Genomic DNA, 12936 nt, shown 5'->3' with positions numbered 1-12936 from the left:
CAGACCACACTTGGAGTCATGCTGTCAGAAAGTCAAAATAATTTCTGCAAGAACCATCATATCATTAGGGGTTGGCAAACTGAGGCCTAACCTAGTCTGCTGCCTATTTTTAAGAAAGTTTTATTGGGACACAATCATTCCCAGTCCTCTATGTATTTCTGTGGCAGTTTTCATAGTACAATGCTAGAATTAAGTAGGTGCACCGGAGGCTGTCTGGCCTCCAGAGTCTAAGTGTTTTATTCTCTTGCCCTTTTCAGGAAGTTTGCTGACTCTTAGAGGTAGAGCCTCAGACCTTCCCTATTGCCTAACAGTAGAGAGTACAAAATGATGGGTGGAACAAGTAGCTATATTGTTGCAATACTGTTATCATCACAAATATCATTCCCTTTAAGTGCCTTACCTGAGCAATGCTACCTGTATCACGTCACATTGGGTTCTATAGCAGACACAGAAGAAACACAAAAAAAGGACCCATCTTTGTGACAGCCATAGAATGCATGACCCTAGATGAGCTCATTGAAGTTCAATAAGGTGCCCAAATTCACAAAGCTAGTAAGAGGTAGAACTGTGTTTAAAACTCAGCAATGCCAGGCAGTGAATCCTGTGTTCCTTCCATCATTCCACACACTGCCTTGATGAGCAAAGAAGACACCAGCCACGTCTTTAAAAAGTGTAAGATCTGGATTAATGCAGAACTCAGAACACATGGATACAAATGTGCTGATAAAAACTATACTTTCTCGCCCATCAGAACAACTACTGGTCTTCTGGAAAAGTTTGGTGTCACACAGGGTTAGCTGGTTTGTTTTTTGTTTTGTTTTGTTTTGTTTTTGTGGAAACAGTAGAAGTCAGACAAGGATCAGGGACAGACCAACACATGTGAAGAAATGGAAATTCACTTCTATCTCTGTGCTTGGAAGCAAGCTCAAGCCAAGAGGATAAGCAAAACAAGTCTAAGAGGTCACCAGGCCCCTGAGGACAAGCTAAACTCAGGTTGACTTCTATGTGTCAGCCCACTTAGGCCAGGGCATTTGCTGTATGTTGGGTGGCTCTGAACACAGGAGAAAAGGGACTCAACGCAGTAGTGTCTTACAGTGATCTGGAAGGCCTTCCCCACGTTCCAACCTGCTGAGGCTGGGGAGGCACGCAGCAGGGATAGTTCACAGGCTTGCTGGGGCACATGCCCAGTCAGAAGGTCTCCTGCCCCATTCTCTCCTTGTAACATGTCCTCACTGGCTGAGCATGAGGGAGGCTGGTTGAAAGGGCAGAATAAACCATGGGGAATGGAAAGGACCAAGGGGCAGAAATTCCCACCTTCTGAGTCCCACTCACCTTCATCTGGTGTGGTGCATAGTGCAGAGCCTGGCGGAGGCAGTCGATTGCTTTCTTTCCTTGGCCTTTCACCCTCCAGTAGAGGGCTGCCATGCTGGAGAGGACCCAGGACGTCTGGTTCTGCAAAGGAATGTTAGCTAAGGCTGGTGTCCTTTCAAGAACATACTCATTTATTACCAAGATTAAGTTCAGTAACACAAGTCATGACCATTCAACTGAGTATTTACTAAGTGCTGGCATTCTGCTTAGCACTTTCTGTTCTTCCTGTCCTTCATTAACCCTTAGAACAATCCTGTGAGCTTGATACTACTATTACAGCCCTTCTATAAATGAGAAAACTATGACTCAGAGAGGTTAAGTGTCTTGCCCAAGTTCACTCAACTACTGAATAGCAGAACTATATCTCATATCTATGTTCTATTTTATTTAACTTTCTGAATAGGTAACACATTCACATGTTTTAAAAACCACAAAGTATACAGAGTTATACCGTGAAGTCTACCTCCCATCCTTGTCTCTACGGTAGACAAGTAAACGCTATTTTTAGTTTCTTACGTTTCCTTCTAGAATTTCCTCCCCTCCCCTCCCCCCTCCCCCCTCTCCCTTCTCTGCTTTCCTTTCTCTCTCTTTTTTCTTTTTTTTTCTGAGACTGAGTCTCTCTGTTGCCCAGGCTGGAGTGCAGTGGCATGATCTCAGCTCACTGCAACCCTCATGTCCCGGGTTCAAGCGATTCTTCTGTCTCAGCCTCCCGAGTAGCTGGGATTACAGGTGTGCACCATCGCGCCTGTCTAATTTTTGTATTTTTAGTAGAGACAGAGTTTCGCCATGTTGGCCAGGCTGGTCTCGAACTCACGACCTCAAGTGATCCACATGCTTCGGCCTTCCAAAGTGCTGGGATTACATGAGCCACCACGCCTGGCTGGATTATAACAATTTAATCTCCGGCCAGAAATATGTAAGTATCACCATTTCCTTATAGCCCCATCACAGAGTTTGTTACTATACTCTTAGGCCTCCGCCAATCTGATGGGTGAGAAATGTGGTTTTAATCTGCATTTCCCTTCTTATGAGTGGAGCTGACCATTCTTTCATATTTGTTAGCCTTTTGTACGTCTTTTCTGTAAACTATCTGCTTTTATATTTTAATTGTTCTGTGAGGCTTTTGTCTTGTCTGTTGGTAAAAAGTTCTTTATATTTTAGGGAGATCATCCTTGCCTATGATTTACAGATACGTTTCCTGAGTTTGAAGTCTGTCTTTCGACTTATGGTACTTTGTGTGATGCAGATTTTGATTGCTACAGAATTTGTTTTTTTCATGATCTTCAATGACTTCTGGATTTTCCAGTTGTAGTTAGGAAGCCCTATCTCATTCCAAGGATATCAAGAAATTTTACTGGGCCAGGCTTGGTGGCTCACAGCTGTAATCTTAGCGCACTGGGAGGCCAAGGCAAGAGGAGATCAGCCTGGGCACCACAGCAAGCCTTGTCCTGTCTCTACAAAAAATAAAACATTTAGCTGGGCATGATGCTGTGCATCTGTAGTCTCAACTACTCAGGAGGCTGAGGCAGGAGGATCACTTGAGCCCAGGAGTTTGAGGTTACAGTGAGCTATGATTACACCACTCAATGCACTTTAGCCTGGGGGAGACAGAGTGAGACTCTGTCTCTTAAAAAGCAAAAGAAATAAATATTTCACCATTTCCCCTATAGAATTTTTATAATTTCATTTTCTACATTTAAATATTTGATCCATTTGAAATTTAATCTGCTATAAGGTAAAAGACATGGCTCCAACTTAATTTTTCTCCAGATAGCTACTAATTTGTCTCAAAATTTAATTAATAATTCACCTCTCTCCCCAGTGAGATACTACCTTTAATATAGATAAAACTACAGTATTTAAATTAGGCGGAATTTTGAATTTAGGTCTAACTTTGGAGTTTTAAAATCTATTTCATTTGCAACTTTTGGTTGATGATCTCTGACTCCCAGCCATTACAGAAGAGGCACTCAGAAGACATAACTGCTTGTCTGATTTCTGTTTTCAATAACATTTTTGTTAATTTTAGAATTCTACATTGTCAGGGCGTACAGTATTTACCTTCTGACCTATCACCCTATGCCTCACCTTTGTTTTAGTATTGGTTTTACAGCTGAATATAATCAGTGATCACTGACATTACTTTTGTGTGTTTTTTCCAATCATCTCCTGGTTGGCTAAAGCTCATCTTCTAACAGTTTCCTCAAGAAGGGCTCATGGGAACAATATTCTTTGAGATCACTGCTATGGGTTGAACTATGTTCCCCCAAATTTCATATTTTTAAGTCCCAATCCCCTGTACCTCAGAATGTAACTGTATTTGGAGGTCTTTAATGCAGTGATTAAGTTACAATAAGTGTACCAGAGTGGGGCCCTAACTCTAAATGACTGGATTTGTATGAAGGAGTTAGAAGAGGAGAGACACACCAGGGTCCTACGTGCACAGAGGGACAACCATGTGAAGAGGTAGCATGAGGCCAACTGCAAGCCAAAGAGAGAGGTCTCAGGGGAAACCAACCCTGCCAGCACTTTGATCTCAGGCTTCCAGCCTCCAGACCCGTGAAATAAATTTCTGCTGTTGAAGCCACCCTGTCTGTGGTATTTTATTCTAATGGCCCTAGCAAACTCATACACTCATATATGTTGAAAACTTTCTGTCTGGTGCTTTCAGAGCTAAAAGACAGCTTGGTTGGATTTAAAACCACAGCTTATTCTTTCCTCAAATAATGTATCGGCATTTCTCTATTGCCTCTTGGTGTGGAATGCTGAGAGAAATCTGAAGCTAGCCCAACTTGTTTCTCCTTGTTAAGTGACTTGTTCCTCCTTGTTAAGTGACTTGTTCTTTTTGACTGGTATTCTAAAAGGATTTTAAATAAAATTATCTTAGGCCGGGTGTGGTGGCTCACACCTGTAATCTCAGCACTTTGGGAGGCCAAGGCAGGCAGATCACTTGAGGTCAGGAGTTCGAAACCAGTCTGGCCAACATGGTGAAAACCCATCTCTACTCAAAATACAAAAATTAGCTGGGCGTGGTGGCAGCTGCCTGTAATCCCAGCTACTCAGGAAGCTGAGGCAGGAGAATCACTTGAACCTGGGAGGAGGAGGTTGCAGTGAACCAAGATTGCACCACTACACTCCAGCCTGGGTGACAGAGCGAGATTCTGTCTCAAAAACAAAACAAAACAAAACACAGATATTTATTTAATGCTAATATTTGACACACAAAAGAACATAAATCATTAAATACACGTATAATATATAATTTCTTCTTTTTTCTGAGGCAGCTCTTGCTCTGTCCCCCAGGCTGGAGTGCAGTGGTGTGATGATAGCTCACTGCAGCCTTGAATGCCTGCGTTCAAATGATCTGTCTCAGCCTCCCACCTCAGCCTCCTGAGCAGATGAGACTACAGGCATGCACCACCATGCTTGGCTAATGTTTAAATTTTTTGTAGAGATGTGATCTTGCCATGTTGTCCAGGCTGGTCTTGAACTCCTGGGCTAAAGTGATCCCCCTGCCTCAGTCTCCCAAAGTGTTAGGATTATCGGAATGTGCCACCGTGCCAAGTAAATATAAAATTATATAACATAGTTAAATAGTAAGTATATAACTATGCAAAACATATTCATGCTGTAAAACATACAATAATGAATATTCCAGAAATGACCACCTTGCTGAAAAATGAACTTGTATTTACCGATGTGTTCTTACACCATTCCATCCTCACCCACTATTCTAAATGTTATCTTTAGTATTCCACTTCACCTTTTAAACATAGTTCTATCTCTGACATACATGTATACTTGATTCAACAATATACATTAGTTTACTTCTTCCTGCACTTTATGAAAATGGTACAGTAGTTCCTCCTACTTTATATTCCAAGACCCACAGTGGATGCCTGAAACCATGGATAGCATCCAGTTTTATATCTACTATGTTTTTTTCAATCTGATAACTGAGAGGCAGGGAGCATCTACAGTGTGGATACACTGGGGAAAGGGATGATTCACATCCCGTGTGGACCGAGCCCAAAAGCAGGTGGTTTCATCATGCTACTCAGGATGGTGGGCAACTTAAAAACTTACAAATTATTTTTTTTGGAATTTTCCATTTAATATTTTTGGACCATGATCAACTGTGGATAACTGAAACCGTGGAAAATGAAGCTGCAAATAAGGGGGGGACTATGGCATACAGTATGTAGACTTGTCGAACTTGGGGCTTTTTATTCAACATTATATTTCTAAGATTCATTCATGTTGAATTTATTCAATTCCCTGCTACACAATTAAATGCTCATTAAGTTGAATACACTACATGGTATTTATTCCTTCTCTGTAGATGGGCATTCAGATTGCTTCCTGTTTGTCTCCTGTTATAGTCTAGACTAGATACTGAAGAGTAGAATTTCTGGGCCACAGGATATGCATATGTTCAAAAAAAAAACAAAAAAAACCCAAGAGATTGCCAAATTGTTTTCCAGAGGCACTATGCCAACTTACAACCCCATTAGCATTGTTTAAAGGGACCTCTTGATCCATATCCTTCTTAACCCTAGGTATTATTGGTGAGGGGAACACAGCATCTTCCTGTGGTATTACTTTGCATTTCCTGATTACTAGTCAGATTGAGAATTGTTTCTCATGTTTATTCATCATACAGATCACTTCTGTGAAATGCCTGTTTATATCTTTAATGCATTTTTCTATTTTATTACTTTTCATCAATTTATATGTTTTGTCTATTAATCTTTTGTAGATTAAATGTGTTACACATGTTTTCTCTCTGGCCTGCCTCTCTTTAATTTAAAAAATTAAACTTTAATATACTTGAATTCATTAACATTTTCTTTTATAGTTATTTTGTGTCTTCTTTAAGAAGAAACCTTACTCCATAGCCAGAAAGGTCATCTCCTACATTTTACTCTAATTTTTAACATTTTGTTTTTGATACTTGAGTCCTTAATTCATGTGGAATTGAATTTTTGTGTCAGATATGAAGATTGAAATTAACTTAAGCAATTGCCCCAGTACTATTTCTTGAATAGTCCCTTCTCTTCCCACCAATTTTCAATATTACTTTTTTAATATATCACAGTTCTGATGTCAGAGCAGATGTCCCTAACCTTTTTGGCACCAGGGACTGTTTTCATGGAAGACAAATTTTCCGTGGACGGGGTAGGGGGTGGTTTCTGGATGATTTGTGTACATTACATTTATCGTGTCCTTTATTTCTATTATTATTACATTGTGAAATAATTATAGAACTAACCATAATGTAGAATCAATGGGAGCCCTGAGCTTGTTTTCCTTCAACTAGATGGTCCCATCTGGGAGTGATGGGAGACAGTGACAGATCATCAGGCATTAGATTCTCATAAGGAACTTGTGTGCAACCTAGATCCCTCACATGTGCAGTTCACAATAGGGTTTGCATTCCTATGAGAATCTAATGCAGAGGAGGCGGAGCTCAGGCAGTAATGCGAATGATGGGGAGTGGCTGTAAATACAGACGAAGTTCACCTGCCACACACCTCCTGCTGTGTAGCCCCATTCCTAACAGGCCACAGACCAGTACCCATCTGTGGGGAGCTGGACCCCTGTATTAGAGTCTATCTCTGGACTTTCTATTTAGTCTTCCTAGCCATTTTTCTTTATGCTTGAGCAAATAGCATAATGTCTTGTTTTATTAAAAAAGTAAGGCAACTCTCACTTTATTTTTCTTTTCAAGAGTGTCAGGTCTATTCTTCTTGCTTTACCTTTCCATATAAAGACCTGCTTTTCAAGTGCCATAAAAAAACCCTGCTGATACTTTGATTATAATAGCATTGACTCTATAAATCAAATTGGGGAAAACTGACATGTTTATAACATGTGTCTTCTTATCCATGAACATTATATATCTGTTTAGGTTTAAAATGCTTTTTGATACAGTTATATCTCTTGCTGCACACAAGTCTTGATAATTTTTGTAACATTTATTGACAACTTTATATTTTTATAATGAGGTATATTTTTAAAAATTACACTTTTAAGTTTTGTGCTGCTGTACAGAAATGCAACTTTTTATTTATTGAGTTTATAGGAAGCCACTTTGAGAAATACATTATTTCTAAAAAACTATTTGTGGAGTCTTTGGGGTTTACTATACAGATAATCATATCATTTCTGAATGATATTTTGTTTTTTCTTCTTTATACTTATGCCATTTCTTTCTTTCTTTTTTTGAGATGGAATCTCGCTCTGTTGACCAGGCCGGGGTACACTGATGCAATCTCGGCTCACTGCAACCTCTGCCTCCTGGGTTCAAGTGATTCTTCCGCCTCAGCCTCGTGAATAGCTGGGATTACAGGCCTGCACCACCACGCTGGCTAATTTTTGCACCTTTAGTAGGGAGGGGGTTTCACCATGTTGACCAGGCTGGTCTCGAACTCAAGTGATCTGCCCACTTCGGCCTCCCAAAATGCTGGGATTACAGGCGTGAGCCACTGCGCCCAGCCTAATTTATTTTTATTGATTTACTATACTTGCTAGGAGTTTCAGTACAAGGTTGAAAAGAAGTGGTGATTCTTTTTCCTGATTTCACAGAATTATTTTTCATATTTCCTCATTAAGAATCATCTTTGAAGTAGATGTGTTGTTGATTATTTTCACCACATTAAGGAAGTTACTAAGTTTTATACCATAAATGGGTATTAATTATATCAAATGCAATCTACTGAAATGATTTCATAGTTTTTTTCCTTTATTGTGCTGACTCAAATTTTATGTTTTCCTGGAGTTAGACCATTTTCAGTATTTCTAGGATAAACCCAACTTGGTCAAGGTATATCTTTTTTTAAAGAAATGTGCTGCTGGATTCAGTCTGCGAACATTTTGCTTATGATTTTGATACCTAAATTCACGAGTGAGATTAGTGCTAACTTAAAAATTATATATGACAACATATATAAATATATATAATTTTTCTTTCTCATAATGTCTGATTTTGTTGTAAAGGTTATACCTGTCTCAAGGAATCAACTAATGTCTGGAAATCTGTTTATATTAGGATGAGGTATTTCTCAAAAGTTTGTAGAATTCACACTTGCAAAATCAACAGACCTTGTTGTATTCTTTGTGAGATTTTTAAAAAACTTACTACTTAAATTTATTTGAGAATTATAAGATCCTTTAGGTTTTCTTTTTGTTCTTGAATCAGTTTAAGTCCATTACATTTTTCTAAGAAACTATCTACTTTTTTCAAATTTATTGGCATAAAGTTGCAATTATATGCTTTTCTTATCTCTTAATTTGATATAAACATAGTTTTGTTTCACCCTTTTCCTTGATATTGAGTATTTGTACTTTCTTTTTATCTTAATTTTGCCAAAAGTTTATTTTACTACTTGTTTCAAAGAAACAACTTTTGGATTGTTCATCTTCTCTATTGTATCTTTGTTTTCTATTTCATTGATTTCTACATCTAGTAACAGAACTTAGGAATACACAAATCGAAAGCTTACAGCACTAAAATAAGATACAAGCAAATTCATAATTATTAATATAGTTGAATATTTTAGCCTCTCAATAACTTATAGAAGACCAAAAAAATCATTAAAACATAAACAATGCTATCATGAACTTAACCTAACTGATAATTCTAAAATGCTCTACCTAACAAAAGCAGAAGACAATATTCCTTTCTAGTGCACATGAAACATTAACCAAGATAGGCCATATTCTGGCCCATAAAACAAGCCTGAATTAAGCTGAAAATAATTCAAATCATACGAAGTATGTTCATTTACTACAATAGAATTAAACTAGCTATCAATTAAAGAAAGATATCTAGAAAACACCCAAATAGTTGGAAACTAAATATCATACTCCTAAACAACTTATGGGTCAAAAAAATCACAAGGAAAATTATAAAGTACTTTGAATTGAATGAAACTGAAAATATGACAATTACATTTGTCATAAATTTACAGGAAACTTTTAGCACTGAACATCTACATTAGAAAAGAAGAGAGGGATCAAGTCAATAATACAAGCTTACATTAAAACCCTAAAAAAAAAAAACTCTTAAAAACCTAAAAAATGCAAAGCAAATTAAATCCTAAGCAAACAGAAGACAAGGAAATTACAAAGATAAGAGCAGACATAAATGAAAGAGAAAACAAAAAGATGGTGAAAAGTCAGTGGATTCTCAAACTGATTATTTAAGAGTAAAATTGGCCAAGCATGGTGGCTGTAATCCCAGCACTTTGGGAGGTCACAGTGGGCAGATCGCTGGAGCTCAGGAGTTTTGAGACCAGCCTGGGCAACATCGTGAAACCTCGTCTCTACTAAAAACACAAAAAATTAGCCAGGCGTGGGGGTACATGCCTGTAATCCCAGCTACTCAGAAGGCCGAGGCATGAGAATCGCTTGAATCCAGGAGGCAGAGGCTGCACTGAGCTGAGATCACACCACTGCACTCCAGCCTGGGCGACAGAGTGAGACTCTGTCCCCCCATCCCCCAACAAAAAAAAGTCAATAAAATTCATAACCTTCTAGTGAGTCTGATCAGAAAAAAAGAGAGAAGATACAAAGTACCAATATCAGGATTAAGAGAGGGTCCATTACCACAGATCCTACAGATAGTAAAAGGATAAGAAAATAATATGAAGAACTTTACGCCAATAAAGTAAACAATTTAAATGAAATGAACAAGTCCCTTGAAAGACACAATTGCCAAAGATCACCAGAGAAGAAAGAGATAATTTGAATAGCCCTATATCTATTAAAGATATTAGAGCTATAATTAAAAACCTCCCACAAAGAGAACTCTAGGACCAGATGGCTTCACTGGCAAATTCTACCAAATATTTAAGGAATTCTCTACAGACTTTTTCAGAAAACTGAAGTGAAGGAAACACCTCCAACTCATTAAACAAGGTCATTATTATCCTGATACCAAAACTTCACAAAAACATTGTAATAAAAAAAACCACAGACCAATATCCCTCATGAACATAAACACAGGTACAAACTGACTGACTTATCCATAATGGAGGGTGTTTATATTGACAGATTTGCAATTTCTAACTGTAGATCTATCTTTCATTTGCTTTACATATTTTGAGGATATTTTATTGAATATGTGTAAGTTTAGAACTGGTATATCTTTCTGGTGAATTAAACATTTTATCATTATGTAGTCATTCTCTCCTAATTTTTGTTTTGAAATATATCTTGTTCACATAACTATGCCTACCTCCTTTTTATTAGTTTGTACATGGTATTTCTTTTCCAACTTTTTAACATTTCTATTATGCTTTAGGTGTAGTCATAAAAATATGCAGTTCCTTTAAAAGTTTTCCAATTTGACATTATTGTGAATGCTATATTATAGATCATTTTTTATTTGTCCAGATTCTTGAATTTTTTTTTTTTGCATTTTCTTGTATTTTTTTTGGCTCATCCTCTTCTTACTTCATTATTTTATCCTCATAGGTTTTAGATTTGTGCATTCTTTTAATGATACCCTTACATTTTACTGTAAAAATTTAACAAAGTCTAAAGAAACTATTTGCTATTTTGTAGTTCCACTATAATGTATATAGGTATGGATTTCTTTTTATTTTTCCAGCTTGGAATACATGGTACTTCCTAAGTCTGTTGATTAATTTGTCTCCTTGTCTCTATAATATTCCAGGTAAATTTTTTAGGAAGCTTGCAATTCACTATTTATTTATGTCTAATTCATGTAACCCATCAACTGAATATCTGACTTACACAATTTATTTTAGTTTAAGATGTGCTAATTTGCCTTTTAAATTTACCTACTCATTTATGATGCTATTTGTTTTCTCATCTTTGTAATCACATCATTTAAATGTTTTATAATGAAAAATTTCAAGTATATACAAAAATAAAGGAACTACTTTTTTTTTTTTTTTTTGAGGTGGAGTCTGGCTCTGTCACCTAGGCTGGAGTGTAGTGGTGCAATCTTGGCTCATTGTAACCTCTGCCTCCCGGGTTCAAGCTATTCTCCTGCCTCAGCCTCCAGAGTAGCTGGGATTACAGGCGTGAGCCATCACACCTTGCTAATTTTTTGTATTCTTAGTAGAGACGGGGTTTCACGATGTTGACTAGGCTAGTCTCCAACTCCTGACCTTGTGATCCACTCACTTCAGCCTCCCAAAGCCCTGGTATTACAGGCATGAGCCACCATGCCAGGCTTGGAACTACTCTTTTTAAAGTTGCACTTCTGGCTGAGTGCAGTGGCTCACACCTGTAATCTCAGTAATTTGGGAAGCCAAGGTGGGATGATTGCTTGAGGCCAGGACTTTGAGACCAATCCGGGAATATAGCGAGACTACATGTTCATGGAAAAAATTTAAAAATTGGCTTGGTATGGTCCATGCCTGTCATCCTAACTACTTGGGGGGTTGGAGGATGGGGCGGGGAGGATGTGGCAGGAGAATCACTTGAGCACAGAAGTTTGAGGCTGCAGGGAGCTATGACTGTGTCACTGTACTCTCGCCTGGGTGACAGATGGAGACCCTGTCCCTTTAAATTACATACATAAATAAAAAAACAATATAATGAACCCTCATGTGCTCATCATTCAGCTTCAACACTTATCAACTCATGGCCAATGTTGTTTCATCTATAACCTCGTCCATGTTAATGTGAAGCAAATTCTAGATTTCATATAATTTCACCAGTAAATTCTTTAGTGTGTGCCTCTAAAAGATAAAAACTCACGTTTAGAACATAAGCTTATCTACATTATGCCTAAAGAAGTGAAAATGATTCTTTAATATCATCAAGTATTCAGTTGGTGTTCCTATGTCCCCCAAGTGTCTTACAAAAGCTTTGTTTTGCTTTTACAATTTGAATCACAATCTAAATGAGCTCCATACATTGTAATTGGCTGCTTTCTCCTTAAATCTGTTGTGATCTCTGGAGTCCATCTTCATTAGTTTTTTTCTTTACAAATTTATTTTTGTAGAAGAAATAGGGTTATCTGCCCTGTAGGCTTCCAGCATTAGACTCTGCTACTGCATCCTCATGGTACCATTTAACATGCTCCTTTGTTCCCTGTTATTTCTTATAAATTGTAATTAGAGAAGTGACTGGTTTAGATTTAACTTTTGGGGGAAGAGTAGGGACAAAACTACTTTATAGGTAGTGATGTGTACTTCTAATGATATGTACTTACTGTCTGGGTGTCTCTATTTGAGATGTTAGTAGCCAGTGATGATCACTGCCGAAATTCATTAAGGGTTACAAAACTGTAATATTCTAATGTTATCACTTTCAGTTTATTAATCGGAATATTCCTAGAGAGATTTTTCCTCATCAGTTACTTACCCCCTCAAAAAAATTAATTTAGAAAAGGAAGGAAGGCTGTGTCCCCACCCACATCTCAACTTGAATTGTATTTCCCAGAATTCCCATGTGTTGTAGGATGGATCCAGGAGGAAGCAACTGAATCATAGGGGCTGGTCTTTCCCATGCTATTCTCGTGATAGTGAATAAGTCTCATGAGATCTGATGGGTTTATCAGGGGTTTCCGCTTTTGCTTCTTCC

At 37.8% G+C, this 12936-nt stretch overlaps 1 protein-coding gene across 2 annotated transcripts in view; it reads right to left on the bottom strand.

Moving 5' to 3' along the window:
• TTC17 (tetratricopeptide repeat domain 17) overlaps window positions 1-12936 on the bottom strand; it is a 146344-nt gene that overhangs the window by 3223 nt on the left and 130185 nt on the right. For both annotated transcript variants that reach the window (XM_011963261.1, XM_011963262.1), the window contains one exon: window positions 1333-1452. In XM_011963261.1, the coding sequence (XP_011818651.1) occupies window positions 1333-1452 (120 nt within the window). The remainder of the gene's footprint in view (window positions 1-1332; window positions 1453-12936) is intronic.

This window comes from Colobus angolensis, unplaced genomic scaffold (genome assembly GCF_000951035.1).
Source record: "Colobus angolensis palliatus isolate OR3802 unplaced genomic scaffold, Cang.pa_1.0 Scaffold61, whole genome shotgun sequence".
NCBI lineage: Eukaryota > Metazoa > Chordata > Mammalia > Primates > Cercopithecidae > Colobus > Colobus angolensis.
Note: the sequence above shows the minus strand (reverse complement) of the source record. Positions and strands in the feature narration are given on the sequence as shown.